At 37.5% G+C, this 26,880-nt stretch overlaps 1 protein-coding gene across 1 annotated transcript; it reads right to left on the bottom strand.

Annotated features, from left to right (window-relative positions):
* Positions 1-22,692: 22,692 nt before the first annotated feature.
* LOC131043012 (expansin-A9-like) lies at positions 22,693-23,400 on the bottom strand. Its single transcript, XM_057976361.2, has one exon. The coding sequence runs from the start codon at positions 23,398-23,400 to the stop codon at positions 22,693-22,695; it is 708 nt and encodes a 235-aa protein (XP_057832344.2).
* Positions 23,401-26,880: the final 3,480 nt, after the last annotated feature.

Raw genomic sequence — 26,880 nt, 5'->3', positions numbered from 1 at the left:
TTTAATAGTTAAAAAAAAAACCAAAAAAAAAAAAAACAACAACACTTGAAACTAAACATAAAAAAAATTGTTTAGAAATAGATTAAATTTTTGAAATGGATAGGTTTTACAAATTTATAATAATAAATATTTTTATTTTTTTTGGCAAGGTGGCAATGCCACTTGATATATTTTATTAATAATAAATAATTTTTACTATATATTTAAAAACTGGTTCAAATTGAGCTCCCAGAGAAGAGAACCAGCAAGAAAAACTCTCGTCATTGCTCATCAACATGGTTATAGAAGAGAAGTAGTGAACAATCCTCTCGCTGGAGCTAGTTACAAAATAGAGATCAACAAAGGAGCATGCAGGCTCTTTTACACATAGGAATCAAAATTGACATGCCCCTGCACCAAAAAACAACTGCAACCAATATATATATATACTACAAAACACAGAGAATTTACAAGAAATGCAAGGTTCCAAAACATGACTGACACCAACGATGTGAGATCTGTGGTCCGCCATTATAGACAAATGCCAAAGGAGAAGAGGCGAATGCAAAATGCTAGAAATATATTATGTATTAGAAATATATTTAAATTATTTAAAAATTAATATATTAAATCATTAAAAAATAAAATAATATTATTATATTAGAACTTATTACATAATATATTTGATATGTGTGTATGAGTGATTTAAAAAATCATTGAAAATTAAAATATAATATTATTATATTATAATTTTTTTTTTGATAAAAGTGGATGAGACCACTAAAATTATATTAATTATATATATATATATTTTTACACGTGTCTGGTTCAAAGAGCACTGAAGGGAAAGAACTAGTAAGAAAACCCTTCAGTATTGCTCAAGAAAACATAAGCCTATCTACCCATTACAAAAAGCCCATAGGCATATCAAACCCCCCAGATACATTGCAATACATTGCCATCTACATTAGATATAAAGGAAACTGTAATAATCAGTCTATCAAGGAGCATCTGAAGATGGAGTCAAGATTGTCTACCAAAAATCAGTGCCATCACCCCAAAATCCAACCTGTCTAAATACCACAAGAATCCAAAGCTCTGAAGAAAGAAAAACTTAGAGCCATGAGAGAACCAAGAATAAGAGATCCTGCCATCACAAATATGGTGAGAAAACATAGACAGGTCCAAATAAGAAGCGGGTAAGGATATTGAAGACCCTCAGGAAGAAGGATGAGACCGAACCAAAGGATAATCCAAAGTAGTAACCAAAGGAGCAATATCAAAATAAGAAACCCTCTGCAATACCACATTAATTGCTCTTTCCAATTCCTTAGAAAAAGCCACCATCCACCGAATTTGGCAATAATTCTCCATAGAAAACAAAACATGATGTTAGAGTGAAAAGAAAGACAAAGATCGAATGAAAGCCATAAGTGTCCACCAACAAACAATAGAACTGAGAACGGGATCACCATGTCATAATTATCCCATCATGAAAGAAACCTACTAAAATGGAGATGGTCATGCAATGATAAAGCCAATGGATACCATAATATCCCCAATCATTAGAATAACAACCTGAATCATCGATAGATCATGATGCCAAATGAAGCGAAAAGAGAAACAAGTGCATAAGGTATGATAGCCTAATGGAAAGCCATCAACCAACCAGTCATAACAAAAAATGATTACCAAAAATAGAAGATCAAACAGATATTATACAAGTACCCTTGTTGCCGCACAGATACTGATTAATATGTAATGATTTCCATAAGCCAATGATATCCCAAACTTACAAAAGAAGTTCAAAAAATCCTGCCAACCAAGATAACCAAAAGCCGACCACTCAAATGAGAAAGAAAAATGCCACCATCCAAACCAAAGAGACCCCTCTTGCCCCCGAACTTTGTGCGAAGAAACTACCAAATATGACTACAATAGGAATGCTACCATAAGGTAGGACAACATCCCCCCTATAGCCATATAAGGAAGTGACCAACACATAAAGCACAGAGACATGAGAAGGTACACATACAATAGGTCCAACACCTTTACTACAAATACTAATGAAGCATAGATAGTGAAGTAGGTTTTCAAGAAGGAGGACCACCTATTAAAAAAGCATCTCCATGCAAGATGTAGGAATGTTTGAGGGAGAGACCTCCAGGAAATCAACACCCTCAACAACAACCTTATTGGCTAAAAAATCTGCAATGACGTTGATTTCCCTAAAACAATGTGAAATAGAAAAAGTGGAAAAGCATTTTAATTGCTGAAGAATGTGATATAAGAAATATTGAAGATGCCAAGCTAGACATTTCTTAGCTACAATCACTTGAAACACCACCATGGAATCACCTTCAATAATAATGTCTTTAATGTTTAATGAAAGAGCGAGATCAAGCCCAAAGGATAAAGCCTGAAACTCAGCCATGTTATTAGTACCATCCCCAATTTGTTTACCCACACCTTTGATGACTTTCAAAGAATGATAAAAATAACTACTCCAATAGCAGACTTTCCTGGATTCCCCTTGGCAGCCCCATCAAAATGAAGTTTGAATGAAGGGAATGGAGGGGGAGTCCATATGGCCATTTTTCATTTAACCAAAGAAGATAGACCTCCTGATACATCCCCATGGGAAGGCATCAGGTGAAGTGCAGACCATTTCCAAGTAACCTGATTATCCCAATGAGAGAAAGAATTGAGATGACCTAAGTTTTTATGAATGAAAGAAAGTACCACCTCATTGATGGAGGTTTGAATTTTACTAATTACTTTAGACAAAGTGGCACTTTTATGATTAAAAATTCTACAATTTCTTTCAAGCCAAAGATTCCAAATCACCAATGATGGGGCCACAACCCAAAGGGATGAATAAAATGATGAGGAAAACAACAAGGGCCAAACCATGAAATGTGAAAGTAGATTGGGACCTATTGCAGAAGACCAACCAAGCATGCCAAATAACCAATACCAACACTCATAAGAAAATGGACAAAACAAAAAAATATGGTCCATAGATTCCATACAATGACCACAAAAAACACAAGGAAATACAATTGTAATCCCATGTCTGTCCAAACGCATCCCAGTTAGAACCTTATCTTGGACTACTAGCCAAGCAAACGACGCTGCTTTAGGAAGACAAGCCAGATGCCAAAAGACATTAGTAGGCCAGCAAGGGGATGGTGAAGTCTGAACTAAAGAATTATAACCGTCTTTAACTGAATAAGAACCAACAGCACTCTTAATCCAAATTAAGGAGTCCTCTTTATTTTGGAAAACAAGGGGTCTTTTGTGAAGTTCTTCCACAAAAGCCAGAATAAGATTATTATCAACCGAAAAGGGAGGGATAATCTTCCATTTCGCAATCACACAAGGACCACTTGAGACAATGTCGAAATAATCAACAACAAAAGGCCCCCAAAACTTTGATAGAATACTAGACAAATGGGACCAGTCTCAGATAGCTGAAAGGGAAGAGTGCCCATTCCAGACTTTATCCCAAAACCAGACTTTCTTCCCATTATTGACAACCCAGGATAGATGTGGTAAAATAACCATCCTACATGAAACCAAAAAATTCCAAAAAGCCAAACCTTTTGGAAGAGATGAAGTAGTAAAAATCCTTTCTCTGGAAGCACCCCTTAAATACTTAGCAAACATGATGGCAACCTATTTACTATGAGGGTCAACATATAACTTCCAAAACAATTTTGCCCCCAAAGCCTTATTTTGAGCCACTAAATTATGAATGCCCACACCCCTCAGCGCTTTGGGATGACAAATTTTGTCCCAAGCCAAGAGAGAGATCCTCGGCCTATCACCCAAGTTATCATTCCAAAGAAAGGTCCTAAGGGAGACCTTAATGTTCTTAATAACTTGGGGGGGAGCCTAAAAAACCAACATCAAATATGTGGGGATGGCATTCAAAACTGACCTAATTAAAATAATTTTACCAGCCATCGTCAGCCACTTATGATTCCAGGAAGATATTCGGGAGGATATTGTATGAACAACTTTGTTCCAAAAGGAAGCCTTATCCAACCCTAGAAAAAAAGGAATGCCTAGGTATACACATGGGAGGGTCCCTACTTGATAATTCCAAAAGAGGACTAGTCTATCTTTAACTAGAGGGGAGACATTCACAAAAAAGACTTTGGATTTATGATTATTAACACTTTGTCCAAAAAAAGCTGCATACTCATAAATAATTTTCTTAATAACACGAGCCTCCCTTAGAGAGGCTTCCCCGAACAGAAGCATATCATCCACAAACAAGCAATGGGATTGCGGAGATAGGAGGCCATCTATTATAATACCTGACCATAAACCAGATGATGTAGCATTAGATATGGCCCTACTTAATGTTTCTGCCAAAAGAATAAATAGAAAAGGAGACAAAGGATCCCCTTGCCTAAGTCCCCAAGAGGGAGCAAAAAACCTTGACGAGGAACCATTAACCAAAACTAAAAAGCAAGCAGAAGATATACAAGAAAATACCCACTTAACCCAACAACGCAAAAAGCCCAGATGATATAAAACAACCCTAAGAGCTTGCCAATTAACCCGATCATAAGCCTTTAGCATGTCTACTTAAGTATCATAGTCAGAACCTTTTGTTGAGATATGGAGTGCAGAACTTCATCAGCTACAGTCATGCCTTCAGATGTTTCCAAGCCAGGTACAAATCCTCCTTGTTCTAGGGAGACAATCCGAGGGAGGAGCTTAGAGAGCCTAAATGAAATTGCCTTAGTAAAGATTTTATATAAAGTAGTACACAAAGTAATCAGATGAAAATGCAAGAACGAAGAAGGATTATCCTCCTTTGGAATGATAGCAATAAGAGTAGTATTAAGCTCTCTAATAATAGACCTATTTCTTCTAGATTCCTCCAAGGCTAGCAATGTGTCATTACTTATAAACTCCCAACACTTTTGAAAGAATAGTGGCGTAAACCAATCCAAACCCATCCGGACCCGGGGCTTTCTCCAGATGCATGGAGAAGACTATTTCTTTCAGTTCAGCTAAAGTAAAGGGAGCCATAAGCTTCTTATTATCTTCTAGAGAAACTAAAGAGGAGATCGATTGCACAATCTCATTATCTAACGCAACTGGCTCGGCTGTAAGAAGTGACTTAAATAACCTAACCGCTTCGGAAGCAATCTCTTCCTCATCCACCAAATTGTTTCCATTAGAGTTAGTAATATAGGAAATTTGATTCCGCTGTCTCTTGAGCTTGGATGAGGAATGGAAAAACTTAGTAATTCTATCCCCTGCGGAGAGCCAAAGATCTCTAGACTTCTGCCTCCAATAAGATTCTTCCCTAGCCAAAGTCTCAGAAAGTTGAAAGTTCAACAATTTCAATCTATCATACAAAAGAGAGGACATTCCTAAAGCCATAATGCTCTTATTAATTTGTTCAATTTCTTTCTAAATCTTGGCCCTTTCCTCAAAAATGTTCTTGAAATGCAATACATTCCACACCTTAATAATCTTATGTTTTAAGAAACCTTTCTTCTTAACAAGCTGAAACATCTGGGATCTAGGAAAGAATGGAGCAGAACACCACCATTGCTTTAATGAAGGAAGGAAAGATTGATCCCAAAACCACATTGGCTCAAACTTAAAAGGTAACTTTCAAGGAGCCCTGTCCTCAAAAATAGTAAACTGGATAGGAAAATGATCAGAACCAGTAAAGGGGAGAACTGAGGAAATAAAGTCCTGTCTTGAACTAAACCAATTTTCTGAAACCAGAAAATGATCCAGTCTCTCAGAAATTTGGCAAAAGTCCCTACGAATGTTGGTCCATGTAAATGTCCCGTTAAGTGGTTTACAATCAACCAAATTTAATGACTGAATGAAGAAGCAAAAATTTGACATAGAATGCTTATTAGGGATGATTCCCCTAGTTGTTTCATTCAAACTAGTAATTGCATTAAAATCCCCCCAAAAAATTAGAAAAACATTACACAGCGGGGCAGCAAGGGAGGCCAAAAATTCCCAAAGGTTTCTTTCATCTAAAACCCCAGACGACCCATAAACATTAAAGAGCCAAAATTTTAAGTTAGATATCCTACTTTTGACCAAACCAAGCATCCGGTTAGATGAAGAAGCAATTAATGAGAAATGAACACTAGAATCTTTCCAAAGAAACGCAAGACCCCCAGAAGCCCCTGAAGAGGGAGAAGCACAAAAATTCCACCCTCTCCAGGAAGAGAATAACCTATCAGCTGAAGAGAGATTTAACTTAGTTTCTTGTACCATGACCACATCACACTTCATTAAGTCCAATTGAGACTTAATCAAGCATCGTTTGTTAGGGGCACATTCCAGGATAAAATCCTCATTGGCTCTGAGGGGAAGCATATGCTCCCCTTGAGACTTCCAAATAAACCGGAGAAACCTTACTTGCCAAAAATGTCTTGTGAAGACTACGGGGTAAGTGCACAAAGATGGTGGTCGGAAAGGTGGGTATAAGTGGACACTTTTTTTCTAAAATCAGATGAACCTGAACTTGAAGGCAAAATTTGAAAGTCATCCACTCAAGATATGAAGATAATCAAAGAAGAAATATTGTAGTACTCTAAATCTAGTTTCCAAACTACTGAACATTTTCAAAATTGGATAAGATTAAGGGGGTCAAATCCTTCATGCACAAAAAATTGACCCTGATTTTTTCTGAAAAACATAACATAGTGTGTGATGTGCGCATCAAAAAATTCATAGTTAGATTTAGTATTTTAACAAATCCTTTGGCAAAAAGATAGCTAAGAGTGAGAACTAGAAGATGTGTATTTTTTTTAATTTTTTGTTGAGTATTTTTTTTAATGATTTTTCCAATCGGGCACATCCTAAAATATTAGGTACCTGTTTGTGCGCAAAGCATAAGTTGCACTAACCAAATCAAAAATACAATTTTTTTTTTAAATTGTAAAGAATCAAATGAACTACAATAATATATAATTTTTAAAAAATTTGGATAAGTATATCAAAAGTTATTCAAAAAATGGTGCGCCTATGTCTGTGAGAACTATGGAGACATTGGTAAAAGAAATTCAATAATAATATGTTATTGTTGTTCAAATTGAAAAAAAAATTATATGGTTAGAAAGCTCAGAAGATGGGTGAAAATATGGTGGCAATTTTAGAAATACCCACTTTATGAAGTGTAAACCTGATGATGACAAAGTTGATAAACCAAGTTAATAAAATAAAACATGTCAAAAATGAGAGAAATGGAGGGAAATCAAATTTCCAAACTGCAGCTTTGTCATCCAGACCTATTTCCAAGCCTAAACAGTCAAAAGCACATACGGGGTACTTATGGTTTAAACAACGCGTACGGGGTACCTATAGTGTAAGCAGCGCGTACACGCTATTGTATACTATGATATTCTATAGATAATATGTGTATATACATATAATATATGTAATATATAATATGTGTATAATATGATATTGTATATATAATATGTTTATATACATATAATATATGTATATATATAATATATTAAACATATATATACACATGTAAGTGTATTGTCTCCCCCTCTCAAACGCATACAAGGTGCCTCTCTCTCTCTCTCTCTCTCCCCTTCTCCCTTCCTCCATACCCCATCCCTCTTTCTCTTCTTCTCTCCCTCCCTCCCTCCATACCCCACTACAACTATGTGTGCACTTCTATCAAAGTAAGTGAATTTATTTCTTGTCTGCAACTTCCTCTTTGATTTTTATCATGTATCGTCTCCTAAAAAAATTGACTGATGGATTTGTGTGTGTATATTGAATAGGAGGAATAGTGTTTGAAATTGAACCATGGGTGTATTACCGTCACAAACAAGGAAACCTGTAGCAATATTCTTCTCGAAAGAATTTTTAATGAGCAGAGTAGATGTGGAAAATAGTGGACCAACAAAGCAACATGATGAGTCAGAGTACCTACAATATATTTTTCAGAAGGAAACAACAGGTGGGAAGAGAAAGAGGGAGAGTAACATAGATGATGTCATGTAGAATGATAGTGGTGGGTATGCAAGAGTTCCCATATTGTTACACAATGCCTGTCACCTAAAGAAATTAAAGTTTGTTGTATGCATGGCAGTAGTAGTCTATGATGATCATCACTTGTCAAACAACAATCAAGTGTGTAATTCCTATAGTCACAATCGAGATCAGTCTTACAACCTTGAAAATTTAATAGCATCATATGTTTTACAACTTAGGCAGTACTGTTAGGGTTAGGTCAAGCTCTTACACTTGCTTTTTAGTGAAGCCTCGTTGTTTGTTTGCTTGGAGTCTCATTGTATGATGTTCTATTCATAACTTTAAATTTAATATATCATTTTATTAACCCACCATATGACCTCTTAGGTGTCATTAGAGGTCATATTGTTTCCTAAGAGGTCATATGGTATCCTGTGACCCCTTAAGATCCCTCCTCTTTCCGTCCCCCTACTCTCTCTCTCTCTCTCTCTCTCTCTCCATCTCCCTTCTTCCCTCTCTCCCTCTCCCTTCCTCGATACCCCTTCTTCTCTCCTACCCCCCTCTTCTCTCTCTCTATCCCTTCCTCTACCTCTCTCCCTCTCTCTACCTTCCCTCCCCCCTCTTCTCTCCCTCTCTCCCTCCCTCTACCTCTCCCTTACCCCCCTCTTATCTCCCTCTCTCCCTCTCTCTCCCCCCTCCCCTCTCCTCTCCCTCCCTCTCCCTCCCCCCCTTCTCTCTCTCCCTCTCCTCTCTCCTCTCCCTCCCTCCCCCCTACTCTCCCTCTCCCTTCCTCAATACCCCTTCTTCACTCTCTCTCTCTCCCTCTCTCTACCTTCCCTCCCCCCTCTTCTATCCCTCTCTCCCTCCCTCTACCTCTCCCTTCCTCCCCTCTTCTCTCCCTCTCTCCCTTTCTCTCCCTCTCCCTCCTTCCCTCTCTCCCTCTCCCTTCCTCCATACCCCTTCCTATCTCCCACCCCCCTCCTCTCTCTCTCTCTCTCTCTCTCTCTCTCTCTCTCTCTCTCTCTCTCTCTCTCTCTCTCTACCTCTCTCCCTCCCCCTACCTCTCTCCCTCCTCTTCTCTCCCTCCCCCTTCCTCCATACCCCTTCTTCTCTTCCATCCCCCCTCTCTCTCTCACTCTCTCTCTCTCTCCCTCTCCCTTCCTCCATACCCCTTCTTCTCTCCCACCCTCCCCCCTCTTCTCTCCTTCTCTCCCTCCCTCTACCTCTCTCCCTCTCTCTACCTTCCCTCCCCCGTCTCCCTCTCTCTCTCCCTCTCTCTCCCTCTCCATCTCTCTCTCTCTCTCTCTCCCCCCTATCCCCTCTCTCTCCCTCCCCCATCTCTCTCTCTCCCTCTCTCTCACTCTCCATCCTTCTCTCTCTCTCTCTCTCTCTCTCTCTCTCTCTCTCTCTCTCTCTCTCTCTCTCTCTCCCTCTACCTCTCTCCCTCTCTTTACCTTCCCTCCCCCCTCTCTCTCTCCCTCTCTCATCTTCCCTCCCTCTCCCACTCTCTCTCTCCCTCTCCCTCCTTCCCTCTCCCTCTCCCTCTCTCTTCCTCTCTCTATCTCTCTCTCTCTCTCCCTCCCTCTACCTCTCTCTCTCTCTCTCTCTCTCTCTCTCTCTCTCTCTCCCTCTCTCTCCCTCTCCCTCTCCCCTCTCCCCCTCCCTCTACCCCTCTCTCTCTCTCTCTCTCCCTCTCCCTCTCTCTCTCTCTCTCTCTCTCTCTCTCTCTCTCTCTCTCTCTCCCTCTCCCTCTCCCTCTCTCTCTCTCTCCCTCTCCCTCTCCCTCTCTCTCTCTCCCTCTCCCTCTCCCCTCTTCTTTCCTCCATACCCCTTCTTCTCTCCCACCGTCCCCTACTAAAACTATTAGTTCACTGCCCTGCTATAACTTTTTAAGGAAAAGGAGCGCGTACGTGGTACTTGTTACTCATAAGCACGTACGGGGTACTATTCCCATTATTCGTTACCCTGCAATAACATTTTTTAGGCTCAGTAGTGCGTACGCGCTACTTATTAGTCCACAATGGGAAAAAAGAATATCGTTGGGCTTGTCAACATTTTATGGTCTAACAGTGCATACGCAGTTATTAATGTAGTGCGTACACAGTTTATAGACATAGTTTTAGTTGCCCAATGGCCTCAAAAGAAGTTTTTGAGGTCATTGAAGGCCCCATTGGAACTATGTCTGCACTTCTATCATTGTTGTATACATAAAAGTAAGTGAATTTTTTGTTTTTGCATGATTTCAAATGATTGAATTATTGTTTTTATTAGTTTTTTGTTTTTGCATGGTTTCAAATGATTGAATTATGATTGTTTAATAGTTTGATTCCAAAAAATAGTGATAAGATGCATATTTATGGTTATTTGTTTATTTATGAACTTTTATTTACATATATATGTAATATGATTCTATTTAGGTCACCCATATCAACCATGGGAAAGAACAAGCAAGGAATGAAGAAACAACGAGAGGCTCAAAAGGAAAGACAAAGGCAATGTATGAAGAAATTATGTGACATAAGAACAATGGGAGAAGAAGGTATGGTATGACTCTCGACGTTCAGGCACTTTGGGATGTAGGACAAGGGCATGCCTAGCATAAACCTACCCACCCAGATGCGCTCACGATGTCGGTTTGTGCACATGATGAATTGAATCAATTCTAGCCCAATCTTGCAACTGACGACTTTTGCAACAGGTGAAAAAATGCTACCAATCAAAAAATGGCTCTGAGTCATCGAAAATAGAGATAGGCCATTATAGAGGAGCCTCACGTGACCCCACGAGATCAAACAGATCGACCATATGTATCTTGGATTGGAAGAAATAGTTTGTCAAGTTTTGACAATTTTTTGGACTCAAGGCACTTGAGAAATAGCACCGGTACGGAATGACTCTCGACATTTAGGCACTTTGGGATGCACAATAGGGGCATGCCTAGCATAAACCTACCCACCCAGATGTGCTCATGATGTTGGTTTGTGCACATGATGAATCAAATCAAGTCTAGCCAATCTTGCATCTTTTCATTGCATGCAATTGATGGTTTTTGGAGCAGGCGAAAAAATGCTACCAATCAAAAATGGCTCTAATTCATCAAAAAACGAGATAGGTCATTATAGAGGAGCCTCACATGACCCCATGAGATCAAATAGATCGACCGTATGTGTCCTTGATTGGAAGAAACAGTCCGTCAAGTTTTGACAATTTTTTGGACTGAAGGCACTTGAGAGATTGCACCGGTATGGTATGACTCTTGACATTCTAGCATTTTGGGATGCACAATAGGGGCATGCCTAGCATAAAACTACCCACCCAGATGCACTCGCGGTGTCGGTTTGTGCACACGATGAACTGAATCAATTCTAGCCAATCTTGCAACTTTTAATTACATGCAACTAACGGTTTTTAGAGCAGGCGAAAAAATGCTATCAATCAAAAAATGGCTCTGAGTCATTGAAGAGATAGGACATTATAGAGGAGCCTCACGCAACCCCATGAGATCAAACAATTCAACCATATGTGTTTTGGATTGGAAGAAACAGTTCGTCAAGTTTTGACAATTTTTTGGACTCAAGGCACTTAAGAGATCGCATCGGTACAGAATGACTCTCGATGTTCAGGTTCTTTGGGATTCATAATAGGGGCATGCCTAGCATAAAATTTCCCACCCAAACGTTCTCGCAATGTCAGTTTGTGTACACAACGAACTGAATCAATTCTAGCCAATCTTGCAACTTTTCATCGCATGCAACTGATGGTTTTTGGAGCAGGCGAAAAAATGCTACCAATCAAAAATGGCTCCAAGTCGTCAAAAATTGAGATAATTCATTGTAGAGGAGCCTCACGTGACCCAATGAGATCAAACAGATCAATCGTATGTGTCCTAGATTGGAAGAAACAGTCTGTCAAGTTTTGACAATTTTTTGGACTTAGGGCACTTGAGAGATCGCACCGATACGGTATGACTCTCGATGTTCTAGTGCTTTGGGATGCATGATAGGGGCATGCCTAGCATAAACTTGCCCACCCAGATGCGCTCGCGACATCGGTTTGTGCACATGAAGAAACAAATCAATTCTATCCAAATCTTGCAACTTTTCATTGCATCCAACTAATGGTTTTTGGAGCAGGCAAAAAATGCTACCAATCAAAAATGGATCCGAGTCATCAAAAACTGAGATAAGACATTGTAGAGGAGCCTCATGTGACCCCATAGGATAAAATAGATCAACCATATATGTCCTACATTGGAAGAAACAATTCGTCAAGTTTTGACAATTTTTTGGACTCAGGGCACTTGAGAGATTGCATCGGTACAATATGACTCTTGACATTCTGACACTTTGGGATGCATGAAAGGGTCATGCCTAGCATAAAACTGCCCACCTGGATGTGCTCATGACACTAGTTTGTGCACACGATGAACAAAATTTGACCATTGCGAGCGTGAGGGTTCTCTCGCACCAAACACATTGTTGTTTATATTCATATTGTCAATTTTTTTTGTTTATATTCATATGGTTGATTACATATGCAAATATTCATTTAAATTTATAAAAGGGAAGCCACCAAATACAGTGAATACACAATAATGAACTGAATACAAGGAGTTTTGTAGGGTTAATTCAACATTTTAGAAATTTTATCAAATCATATTCCACAATTGCAATGTTTTATATCATATATTTTTGTTGTTTATATTCATATTGTTGATTACATATGAAAATAGTTATTTAAATTTATAAAAGGATAACCACAAAATACAATGAATACAAAATAATGAACTCATTACACATTTATTGGATCGAATATCATTATTTATATATATAAAAAAAGGCATGTTTTCCAAGTCAATACAAGTATTACAAAAATATGGCATATGCCATGTCCAAATCGATATACAATAAAAATGTAGAATATATCTACATGTATTGGTCATTCTATGACCAAAACTAACACTATATGATCCTAAACTTGTGGTGGATCATCAAAATCAAGCCTCTTCGATGTAGTATGCATCTTTGTAGATGGCTACAAAACCACATTTCAAAAGCCAAGTTAGAATTCCTTTGTAGAAAATAGTTCACAATTAACAACATAAATATGCATTTCACTTTACTTCCTTTGCAATTGAAATGTAGATTACCTCATTGGTTGATCTAGGAGCTAATGTCTTCGCTCTCCTCTCCTTGTCACTCTTAGGAGTTTTCTTGAAGACATACTTAAATGGATCTACATTATGGCCGTATTGCGAAGGGGTCTATTGTAGATTAAATGTACAATTAATACAATGTACTAATATAAATATATCAAAAACACTTAAAAGCTATAATATAGAGAACAATGACGTACCTGTGCCTGAGATGCTTCTCCAATGGATTGAGGATGGCTCACCATCGATTTAGAAACTATCGGTATTACCTATACAAAAAATATTCAAAGATTAAATACAATTAATATAATGATAAGTATTGAAGGTTAAAAACAATTAATTTTACATATCAAACAAAAGTGTATCAGATCCTTAGATGCTTCTCCAGTGCAAGGAGGACGGTTCGCCATTGACAAAATCGGTATGCATATTTCTTGTATGAAAAAATTATAAGATTATAATATATCACAAGTTTACATGTACGCATGCATATAATCATGAAATCAAGAAAATAAAGTAGAGATACATACCTCCACCCTCTCTTGATCCACAGGCGAATTAGGTGCATTCAACAAATCCACAAAGCTCAATGGCCGTTGTACATGTAAAATAGACAAAAAACACTAATCAATCTACAAACCCCAACTAATACTTGAATTCAACATTTTCAAACAATTGTACAACTAAAAATGTGTTCAATTACCTTCTTCCCATGTTTTGGCATCTTCGATAAATTCTTTTTCTTAGGACGAGCCCTAGATGCGAAGGGGGTACCCTAAAAAAACAAAATTAACATGAGATATTAGTACAGATAATAAATTAAACATAATTATAAAAATCAAAAATGAAATGACTTGCATATTCCATCAAAATAATACATAAAAAGAGTTGTACAAAATATGATACCGTATAGCCTTGTAGGCCAAAATCGATCGCTAAGAGCGTGATGTCATCAATCTGGGACATTTCGTCCCCTTTCAACACCTACAAACTAAAAATTGAACCAAGCATTAAAGATAGTTAGTATATCTTGTATTTTTTTGAATTCAAAGTGTACTATGCTATTTTAACATGTTACAAAATTTATACCTCAGGCATCGAAATTGCAGCTATAGTAACTGGGGGAGGTGTATGGGATATCATTGCTGCATCCTAAAAAGCATATTATTTGTCTCAATTTAAATCAATGTATAAATGAAAATTCATTTATGTAATTACAAATTTAAAGTGACTGATAAATAAAATGTTATGAATTCAAATCAACACACTTGTGTCTGTGGCTCATGGGCAAATACCATGTTCATCAACTCATCTGTCAGTGCAACATCCTCAACTGTGTGAGCTTGACATCTACAACCACAAATCGTGCACAGATGATATGATGATCCATCTGCACCAGCTGCATCATCTATCTCCGACCATATCCCTAAGCAACTGACACACATATGTTGGATGGGCTCTCTATCGCCCTCTAATGACTCATCATCCAATATAATAGGGTGTGCTAAAGATGTCCCATGTTGGATGATGGCACCCATCAATTTTGTGGCCACCCTAAGAGTCTGTAGCTCCATCAACTCTTTCAGATCTAATGGGACAACATGATGCACATTGGATTTGGGTGCTAGGGGGTGGTGACTCTCTGCGGCTAATCGCCTATGGGCTCTAGGTCTATCTTGGGCAGAGCCACCACCTCTTCCATGAAACTCTCTCATGTCAAAATAGTTTGGCCGCACATTGAGCACAAACTCACAATATATTTTTCTCAAAAAATATAATGGTACCTCATAATTATTACTAGGCGGATCATCAAAGACCATCCACCACCTCTGCCAAAAAAGATTCTTCATCTGCACATTGGTACACCAATGTATGGGAAACCTCTTTGCATTAAGAGGTAATGACTGACCAGTTTTGGGATCAACAAAAAGGGCACATATTTGTTTTTTAGTTAATTGTTTTTTTTTACTCCATCGTATGATAGCCCATTGGCATAGAATTGATGACACCTATCCCTAAAGCTTCCCCATTTGGTAATTTCTGTGGAAACAGCTATGGCACCACTAGCTAATGTTTCTAGGCTAGTGGCGAGGGATTGATGTTGGTCAAATTCAAGTTTTCAATTTAATAATTAGTCTATTAATTTTAGACATATTTTGTCCTAACTGATTAATTAATTCTTCCTGTGTTTTGGGTGTGCAGTCAAAAGGAGGAATTGGGGGTTGTTCTTGTGTGTTTTTAGGAGGTGCATTTGGTTGTTCTTGTGGGTTTTCAGGAGGTGCATTTGGTTGTTCTTGTTCTGGATTAGAAGAATCTGGTTTTTGAATCAAAAAATGAAAAAACCTAATCAAAATTAATGAAATTAAATTCAAAATGTAAAACAAATTGCATAAACCGAAAAGAAAGACAAAAATAAACAAAAACTAACCTTGATCCATAGCTTGGAGGACAAATATAACACCCCATTCGTGGTTTAGGAGAGGAAATGGGGAAAAAATGAAGTTAAAAACACGCTATTCATGGGTAAATGAGACCCAGTTTTTTTTTAAAAACGTTTTTTACCAGGCACCACATACGCGGTTTTATTTGGATTATTAGCACGTATGCGCTCATTTTCCTATGAGCAGCGCGTATGCACTCAATTTCGTAGGCATAACACATACGCACTCATTTTCCTAAAAGCAACGTGTACACGCTACCTTTTCTAGGCTCAGGAAGAACAAACCTAAGCGCCTACGTGGAAATTTATAATTTTAAAACCGTGTACGTGGTGCTTATTTTTCCATCTTTTTTTTGGGTGGTGTCCACTTTTCTGACCACCATCTTTGTGCACACGCCCTATGCTTAGTCACCAAGCCTCTTTTGACTAGTGGACTAAAAGGTTTTTTGGATCTCTTCTTTCTGGAAGTTTCTAAAGAGGAAAGAAGACTCAACAGACTGAATTCCTACATCAATTTCTAGTTTAGTTTTAATAGATTTGGGTTTCTAGCCTCTTTTCCTAGGAGTTGACAAAGAGGGGTTTGTACTAAAGGAAGACCAGTATTGCCCAAAAAAGTGTCTAGAGGTAATCTATTCTCTAGAACCGAAGCCACCCGACCCACCCTATCCTAAGGAATGAGAGCCGAGGATGGCCCAAGATCTGATTGCACTATGGCTTTATCCAGATTAAGAATATCAAAGGAGTTTGTAGTAGGAAAAGCAGCCAAGTCATTTTCCAGACTACCCAAACCAACTAAGATTGAAGAAATCACTTTATTTGCAAGATCAGAATTATGAGAGAGCTTATTTGTATTAGCAATATCTTGCACTTGAGCAATAAGCTACTCATCTAGGACAACATCAACACGCCCAAGATGTTCTGAGGTTTTCAACCCTTCAAGACATTGTATCTCAGACCCTAAAAATTTCCCAAACTCAGTAGATGATTTTCCCAAAGGTAAAGTATCATTAGGATCAATAGATTTATTCAAAAGAGAACCATTCATGCACCCAAACTTTGGGGAAGGAACAGAATGCAGGGAAGCCTCTACCGAAGCTTCGAGCATGAATGTAGTCTTCTTGGGGGGAGGTAAATTATCAGCAGAAACATCTAAGTGGTTCTTAGTCCAAACAAACAACTTCGCATCCCTATCAAAAGATGAATCAATACCACCTAAGCCAAATTGAATGGATTTCATGTGAAAAATAGAGGAGAGTCCATAACCACTGAAGGAGAGCCAAAATTTACAGAGTCTTTTAACAAAGTTTGACACCAAAGACCAAAAGGAGACTGAATATTACAAAACTTCGGTGGAGAAAGTTTAGGTGAGATTAAAATACAAGTTTTTACCACCACTACGCCATCCTCAAATTCTAAATGAGATAACAAAAATTTACAAAAATAATCCCATTCTTAGTTAAAATATCATATTCAACAAATTCTGATGGCAACAAAGGAATTTTAAACCAAGTGGGGACGTGTTTTGGACCAAACCTAGAGGAAGTAAGAAAGGGCTTCCAACTTTCTACATAGATTAGAATTTTTCCAAGCCAGAAAAATGGAACACACAATGCCTTATCTCTAGCAGATGTAGAATCAAAAATAACAATGAACAAACTTGCAGAGAGGACATGGAAATATAAAGTGCCATACCAATGCGCATGTATTTTATAATGGAGCTTAGAGAGAGGAAGAGAGTCACCCAAAACCTGGAAAACAACTACCAAAGCTCGAAGATCATGCACCTTCTTTCCTAAAGAAACATCTGAGGCATCAATTAACAGAACCAGGGATGAAGCAGGCTGTGAGGGAAAAACAACATTCGGCTCTTAACCAACCGAGCTCTTGTTAAATGGCTATGAATTAGCATAGTCACTCAGTAGGCCAAGCCGAGCCTTATTATTATAAACCCTGGCATGATGAAACTTCTTTTGGCCATTCTTTTGCCAATTTTTTAAATTATGACCCTGATTTCCATTGCACCGAAAAAATCCTTTAAAATACATAGAGGAAGGAAACTCAGATATGATTCCCCCGCCATCGCAAGCAGGCAAAACTAGGGCATCAACCCATTTTCCTCTACGAAAACCCACTAAGAAGTGTGTCTAGCATGCATGCCAAAAGGATCTTTGGGGGGAGGTGGATCTGCCATAGCCTTATCACCCCAGCACTTCCGCGACTACATGGCGAGCGCTCCTCTCCAAATCTCACACCTTGAAAGCTTGCACCCAGAAAGCTCGCTAGATTATTTAGTACAAAATATATTTAAAACATATTAAATTATTAAAAAATATAATTATATTAAACCATTAATAATCAAACAATAAATTATTATATAATAACATTACATTTTTAGATAACAAAAATAAGAGAAAAATCATTTAAATGGTGAGATCAATACTAGTGGGAGGCAGAGGAGGATCTTGGTCATTTGATTTACCCATACATCAGTGGGGTCTAAGATGACATCAAGAAGGGATCATCCCCCATCAACACTCGCTTCTCCCTCCTCTTTATCTTCATTCCTCGCATGTGAAATTGCTAGAGTCATTCAAGGGAACCACTTTGAAGAGTCTGGCCAACCACCACCACCACTAGCTAACAACAAACTATTGCCACCACCAATAGATAGCCCCACCTCAATTGTAGGCTACCTAAAGGCAAAACCTATATGTGGGGGAGAGGCAAAGCACTACTAAGCCATGCTGCTCCTACCACTAAAGTGGTGGTGAGGATCCTAGTATTATGGTGACTAAAAATGTCGATAAAAAGGCTCTAGCCACATCTATGACTATGAGGTGGAGAACAACCATAGGAAACAAAACTATCTAAGGGGACCCTAGCCATGGTACAAGGGGCATTGCCCCAATGATCTAGTAACTCTTGGAGGTGAGCCACTTAAACACCACTTTATTTTCTTGAACTTGAATTTGAAGCATAACATTGTTACAAATAGAAGCTTTAATAAAGAGTGAAACAAAAGTATTAATAGAGTTGTGAGCAGAAACAAGTAGCATTCTTATCTTTTCATAAGGAAAAAAAATCCCATGTTGAAATCATGCCAAATTTGGGTATACTTGAAGGGAATGTAAGGTCAACCCCTTAAAAGAACCATATGCACTATGGTTTGTTGTTGAATGGACAATGAGGGTCCAAAACTTCCATATGGCTGAGGGGTAAAAGTACAAAGCCATGTCACACTTTTATAAAGAAAATTGCCCATGTTAATTCAACTCGTTAAACTGAATCACTAGAAAGTGATATATATATTTTGAATTTTGAAATGATGTAAACTAATAAAATGTATATTTTTTAGTATATTTTATGTTTTTATTAAAAAGAATTAAAAAACTATTTGAATATAATTTTTTTAATAAAATAAACACTAAAATTTAGTTACTAATAAAATGCTAAAATTAGTTACATAGAGCATCGCTCTTTATATAGTAAATTTACCTTTTATTTCTTCATTTTTTTGTGCATTGATAACTTGAAACTTTAGTGCATGGATATATTTTTTCACTATTTTTTATAAAATATATATTTTAAAGTAAATTTAAAAATTTGTATGTACTAAAATATAACTCTTTCTATTTGACATCACCTTTGTCTTAATGATTTATCCAAAATAAAAAAGAATTGTATCATCTTATTATCGATTCTTTTCTCTAATGCATCACATTTTAATTTTTTTAAAATAAATTTTAGTATTTTTCTTTGACAAGATAATTAAAACTATTTATTAACACAATTCAAATTTTACCACATTGGGCTATTGGCTAAGGCTTGTTGGGAATGAGCTCTGCTAGGGTTTGAGGTTGCGTATTCCGTCCTATTTGTTTCAAACCGTATTTACTGCGGGATTTTTGTGTTTATTATGGCAATGACCAACTTTAGCCCAGCAGTTGATGCTGGTGCTGGAGTTGTTGCAACAGACCCTCACGGCGCCACTGAGCAAACACCCTCGCAAGTTTGTTTCGAAAGTGTTTCGCGAGGTTTGTCCTCGCCTGATGTTGTACTTCCTGTTCAGGATTTTGACAATGTCTCTGACTGGCTTGAAAAATGTACTTTGATAGGTTATTTTGTGGGTAGGATCCTGTAGACACCTAAAATTGTGCAGTCTAATTAAATAAATATTTTATTTATTTAATTACTTTAGCCAAATTCTTCTATTAATTAAATAAATCTTTATTTATTTAATTAATTCATTTATCTTCTGCTAGCCTTATTTCTCATTTAAATAAATGCTTTTATTTATTTAAATTATCATTTTCCTAAATTAAATAAATATTTTATTTATTTAATCGAACCCACTTCCTCTATTAATTAAATGAATCTTTATTTATTTAATTAATTCATTAAGCTTTTCTACCCATGACACATGTCATTCATCTCTTAATTCCTACACTACCTACCCCCTTTCATTATTTTATTATTTTCTCTACCTACCCTCTAATCATAGCCGACCTCCTTTTACACCTCTCAATCTTAGCCCTCCATTTCATATGGTGTCTTCTATATAAGGAGATGCTTCCTTCATTATCAACCCTAACTAACTACCCCACTACTTGACTACACTACACTTTTCATATGCGATCCTACTTGCAACCACATTTCGTTCTTTGTTGAGCTCTTATGCACATATAAAATCTGAGAGCAAATATATCAAGCAAGATCAATGGAGATAGGAAGAATGGAGATTCAAACCCTATTGGACATATGATGGTATAATCTTTGTAATTTCATTTGATTTGCATTGTCTTAGGTAATCTTCATATGTTATGATGGATCTTTGTTGTTGTTAGGCTAGGGTTTTTGTGGTTGAATTCATTTAGTCTTTCAATATTGTTATTATTGTTGTTATCCATTTTCACCATAAACAGATCCCTCTTGAAAGCATGCTTCATGATTGGGTCACCAAAGCCTAGTCTCCTCATGGAGTTAGGCTTGATGGTGTCTAAAGTCTCACGAAAGGTTTTTTTTTTTGTTTCGCTTTTCAAACCCTTCCCATGTAGAGGCTATACTCTCCCATGGTCCGTGGACTATTAGGTCATCCGTTTTGGTTTTCCAGCATTGGTCTCATGATTTTTCTGTCTCAAATGACAAAAAATTGTGAGTTCCAGTTTGGGTTGAGTTCCTTGGTCTTCCTTTGCCTTGTTGGCCTTTCATGCAAACTATTTCTAAGTCTATTGGCAAAGTTGTTTGCCTCAAGCCAGACCATTTTTTTAATGCTCGCCCTCAAAAGATGATATGTGTTGAGGTCGACCTTTCTCGCGACCTGAAGGAAACTATTGATATTCAAGTGGGCAGTAACACCTTCACCTAGAAGGTGCTTTATCTGAATCTTCCCAACACTTGCTATCAATGCCAGTAGGCAGATCATAAGATCAGGGATTGTCCCTTGGCAACTCCGAAATTAAAACCCCTTGTTAAGGAGTCTAGCTCTCGATCGGTGGAGGGAGCCAAGAAGGATGAATGGACCACTGTGGTTCATAAAGGTAAAACTTATGTGGTTTCAGCCTAAAAGAGTCCCATCGGTTCCAATTCTCAACCGACGATGGATACTCCTATGCAGTCTCCGTCCTCCCATGCAGCTTCTACTCCCATTTCAAACCTTGCTCAATAGGGGAATGCTTCTTCTGAGGGTTTTTCTCACCCTCCTTGGGTGCACACTCCTCAGGATGTGTCTGCGATTTTCGCTCCACATTCTCTACATCGTTCTCGCACTCCCCAGGCTATGTATATATAAACTGTTTATCTTAATAAAAAACTACTAATTTTATTTTTTATTTTTTTTTACTTTCAATAAGACAACCCTTTAATGCACATTCATTCTAATTGTTTTACTTTAATAAGACAACTCTTCAATGTGAATTCATTCATCATCCAATCAATTTCAATTGTTTTATTCAATTGTTATTTACATATCATTCTAGAGACAATGTAATTAGATAACTAAAAGGAATATGAATTTGCATTATAATTCCCAAGCTTTCTTTTATTTATCTAATGATTGAAGAGTTTTGTTTCAATTAATTATAATTCCCAACCTTTGCTTCTTTTTGTTACTTTTTTTCTTTTTTATTTAGTGACTAGAGAATTTTGTTTCCATTCGTTTCCATAGCCATAACAAATATCCAATCAAGAAAATTAATCTTGGAGAACATAACCATTACAATTTAAAAATCTCATCCTTAGTAGTTAATAATTAGGGAGTTTAATGAATTAGAAAACAAAACAACTACATAGTTTCTCAAAAAGAACCCACAAATCATTGGATAGATTTGAGCACATGGAAGTGACCCACAACCATGAACTAAATCCAGTCTTCGACAAAGTTTCCAAACTATTCTAATTACTAGGCAAAATATTAATAGAGAAGTTCTATTGATAACCTCAAAGCAATTGAATTCCAATGTTACATCAAAATCATCTATTTGAGATAAGTTTAAACAATGATCAAATACATTTTAGATTTATTAATTTATTCTTGCGATATACATACTTTTGTAGACCTGTTCCTAGGAAAACATAACCATTGCAAATCTCATCCTTAGTAGTTAGTGATAAGGGAGTTAGATGAATTAGAAAACAAAAGAACTACACAATTCTCAAAACAAATCCACAAATTGTAGAATATATTTGAGCACATGGAAGTAACCCACAACCATGACTTCAACCCAACCCTCCACAAAGTTTCCAAACTATTCTAACCAAAAGGCAAAATTTATTAATAGACAGGTTACATTGTTAATCTCAAAACAATTGAACTCCAATATTACATCAAAGTCATCTATTTGAGATATTTTGGACCAATGATCAAATATATTTAAGATTCATCAACTTATTCTTGAGATATATATCTTATGAAAACTTGTTGTATACATTTATTAAAGACTAAACAAGTTTCTTTTGACTTGCACTCTTAAAATCACCAATAAAAGACATCAAAGAAACTTGAATCTCTTTATCAAAAACTTGGTTTTTGTTAAAGAGATCCAAGTTTCTTTGAACTTGGATCTCTTTAACAAAAACCAAATGCTTTAATCTAATGGTTAAGCCGAAACAAATGTAAGTTGAGGAATGATGATCAAGGCTGGCCAATATAGGTATTCCCAAACACCCAATCATGGGGAGCAGCATTAATGGATGTGTGAGACTTCCCATCACTAGTAAGGACCCTAAAAGAAAGAGCTTGTCCCTGAAGACGAGCCTGAGTGAACTCCCAATTGTGACCCCAATTCCTCCTCATGGGAAACCAGGAAGTGTTGGCTCCCTTGATACTCACACTCACAGCCTGTCCATCTCCACCCACATTCCACACCAAAACCAGAAGAAAGTACGGATTTCCCCTAATGGTGAACCGAATTCCTCCCTTGAAAAGACATTTGACCTTCCTATAGAGCACAGGCACAATGCCCCCCTCATAAACTGCAATATGTTCAAATGCAGGGATGGACAAATCGAGGTGTTTTCGTGGAGGATTGCACCACCCTCCATTGTCACTGGGCTTGGCATAATTTGGAGGGCAAAAATCTGTTGCAGTTACTCTCACAGTTCGAGACCCAGTTAAGCACCATTTGCTAAAAATACATTTTACTTCCAAACATGACCCGCATTTGCCTCCATTGTCAAAAAGAGCGGTGCTCAGTGCTGTTGTGTAAACGCCCGCATATAAAGAGCGGCTGTTTTCATCAAAATAGCCGCAGGCGCCGCCAGGAGCTTCTTTGTAAAACGTTGCATGAGCGAAATCCCACTTCGCTTTCACTGCTCTGCATGTCATCACCATTAACATCATGGTCGCCAGAAATCTCCAATTGATTTCCATTCTCTCTTAATTTGTTGCTTTTTCTCCTGTCAAGAAAAGAAAAAGTTTGATCAATTTGTTTAAAAGTAGAACATAATTTTTAAATTGATTAGTTTCTGGATTCTTGTGTAGGTTTTTGTTTGCATCCACATTTCAGATCATATTTCAGATCATATTTCATGATTCATCAGACTGTAAGAGAAAAATGGATCGTGAGCTGAAACGTTGATGCAAACAAAAAAAAATAAACTGTAATGATGGATTATAGAATGTAATCTAAAACGTTGATGCAAACAAAAATAATAGACTGTGATGATGGATTATGGAATGTGATCTGAAAAGTTGATGCAAACAAAAAATGAATTGTGATGATGAATCATGAAATGTGATCTGAAATGTTGATGCGAACATGAATCATAAAATATGATATAAAACATTGATGCAGACAAAAACCTACACAACAGAATCCAGAAACTAAAAAATAATCTTAATAAACTGTAAAAAATAAGATAAATGATATTTTACCTGAAAATAATTTTACCCAGGTAAAATTCAGCACAGAAGAAATTTTCTCTCTTGCAAAGTATCGATTGTTCTTACTTCACCCTGTCATGTTTGTGGGGATATTTATACATCCACACTAAGATGGTTTTGTAGATTGCATGAATTGTGGAAAAGATAAGCACGAATATTTAAAATATGAACAGGTCTAAAATACCACTCCTTTTAAACCAAACATTTGATAAATTATCTCCCTTGATTATAGAACATATTTTCATGAAGTTATCCCTCTTTTCTACCCACATTCATCCCCTTTATATTCATTTTGAAGCGTTGGCCTTTAATTCCGGTTTTCTGCTCTTCAATAATGAGTTGTTCGCCTGTAAATGCGTAGCTCAGAGGCAGACATTATTTTTCATTAAAATTAATGTGATTGAATAAACTAAATTTTTTATTTCGTTTGGTTGTTATACATTCTAGATCACTTTTTTAAGGATTACCACCTGTATTTGCAGATTAATAGAGCATGCGGATATTGAAATTTTAACCAAACTGATGTATAAAATAAAATTTGAAAATTGATTGGTAATAAAAATTTATATATATTTCACCTATATTTGTAATTCAATTTTTTATTTATGTTTTTTCTAGTATTTTGAAATTATTTTACTTGTCATTAGGATAATATTATGCAAATTGTTTAATTCTTATTAGTTGAATTAGTTGTTAAAAAAATTATTTCATTCAATAAATAGTTTTTTTTTTAAAAGTCATTTCAAATAGAAGAACACCACATAAAGGTGACACTCTACCACTGAGTTATATCTCTTTCCTATCCTCATCTAGAAGGGAATTGTAAGAACTTTTCATTCCCCAAAAATCGAAAATGAAACTATATTATTATTCCCCGGAAGTTATATCTTGTTTTCATACTCTTTCAAAACCTCGTTAAAAAAGAATGGAATCATTCTCTAACTATTTACAGATTGACATTTAATTGCAAGAAAATTTGTAACTAAACTATGTAACCTAGTAGGCAAAGAGTTTTTTTATTTTTCTATTTTGCATAGACTTATTCTATTTAGATCCGCATAATAGACTTAAAAAAAAGAATTGTTTTTCCCTAGACTTTCTTGGTTTACATTGCCGATTGGGGCACACAGCCACTCGGATCCTATATTCTATTGATACCATTCTATCATTGGCCATCGAAATAATCCTCAGAAACCAAACCATGCCACCCAAACTAAAGCACAAAAGTAAAGATCTTTCATCAAATCGATTCCTAGTTAAATAATGCATAACTACATGGATAAGCTGACATTAAGTTGTCAATTTTGAATTGAATTTGTTATTCAAAAAAAATAAATGATATTTCGAGATATAAATAAAAAAATTAGCATGTTAATAACAAAAATGGAAACAATGTGATGCGCTACAATGTCTCTCGCCCAAGCATTTTTGAAAAACCCTCGCAATGACTCCTTTGCTGTGTTGGACCCTGTGTTGGGCAGTGCTACTATGGACGTACCTGGTGGCAGATCTTTGTGGCCCTCAGCTTCGCTGGACTCTCTCTCGGCATCCCCTACTGGCGGCCCTGCCTCCTCCCTAGTGGGCAATGTGGATGCATGTCCCTCTGCCTCTGTCGCTGGTGGTCTGCAAGGTGCTGGTCTCCCTCCTCTTGTAGTTTCTGACAGAGGCTCTCTTTCGTCTTCACCCACACCCTCTACGCGGGGGTTTCGGATTGGGTCCCCCATGACTGGTGTCTCTAACCTAGCTTTGGATTTGGAGGCCCTTGCTACTGTTGTGTGTGATGCTCGGGGTGAAGCTGCTCTGCCCAAGCCCTTTGCTGGAAAGCGTAGCTTTGCTCGTGTGACTAAATCTGTTGCCCAGCCTTCCAAGGGAGTTCATCCTCTCCCTTGTGCCAAGACCTCTCCTATTGTGGTATGTGGCCGAGAGGTTATGGAGAATGTTGACTTCTATCAACGCAACACTTTGGTCTGTAGATTTACTAGGTTTTGGCCTTCCCTCCCGAACCTTCATCGCTTGGTGAGTGATTCTTGGAAGCCCCTTGTTTCTTATGGCATTGAACTTTTCCCTTGTGCGAAGGGATTTTTCATTTCCTCCTTTACCTCTACTCATGAGCGTGATTTGATTTTGGGAAAGCTTTGGACTTGGGGGGATCACTCCCTCTCTATCAAGCCCTGGACTCCTTCCTTCAACCCCCTTACAGAATCTCTCTTTGTTCATCTGGTTTGGGTCTGCCTCACCAATCTCCCCCTCCATTTTTGGGAACATTCTTGTTTTTAGGCCATCGGTAACTCCATTGGCAACTTCTTGAAGGTTGATGATGCCATGTTCTCCATGGGTCATTCTACCTTTGCTCTCCTTTTAATTGATGTTGACATATCTCTGGCCCTCCCTAGGGATGTGGTTCTTATGGTTGGAGATAGGCCTTGGACCCAACCATTGGATTATGAGGGCCTCCCTTTTCACTATTGAAGGTTCTTCTCAATGGGTCACCTTGCTTCTGACTATTCTCTCTCTCGTCGCAAAGGTGTTGCTACTTGGTGGAAAGATGCTACAGAAGACCACTTAATGATTAATGCTTCAGATTCTGTTTCGGTTGATTCATCTCATGATGAGGTACCCCTTACTGCTGATGAAGGCCTAGTTGATATTACTGTTGTGGTGGACCCTTCCCCCTTGGTTCATGCACCTGTCGCTCCTGCTCCTCACCTTCACTCTGCTCCTGGGGTTTGTTCTCTTGTTGTTGATCCACTACAACAGCCTGTTGCGGCTCTGCATCAATAGTCTGACATTGACCCTACAGGGTCTTCCCCGCTTGATTCTTCTTTGAAATTACATAATGATAGTGTTGCATGGATGGTTTTTTGCCATATGAGGAAAGGAAAATCTAACCCCCTTTCCCAAGTCCCCCCTAGTCAAGTTTTGGGTTTCTCTCCCCCC

The sequence above is a fragment of the Cryptomeria japonica genome, chromosome 6 (assembly GCF_030272615.1).
Source record: "Cryptomeria japonica chromosome 6, Sugi_1.0, whole genome shotgun sequence".
Classification (NCBI taxonomy): domain Eukaryota; kingdom Viridiplantae; phylum Streptophyta; class Pinopsida; order Cupressales; family Cupressaceae; genus Cryptomeria; species Cryptomeria japonica.
This window is presented reverse-complemented; position numbering and strand designations above follow the sequence as displayed.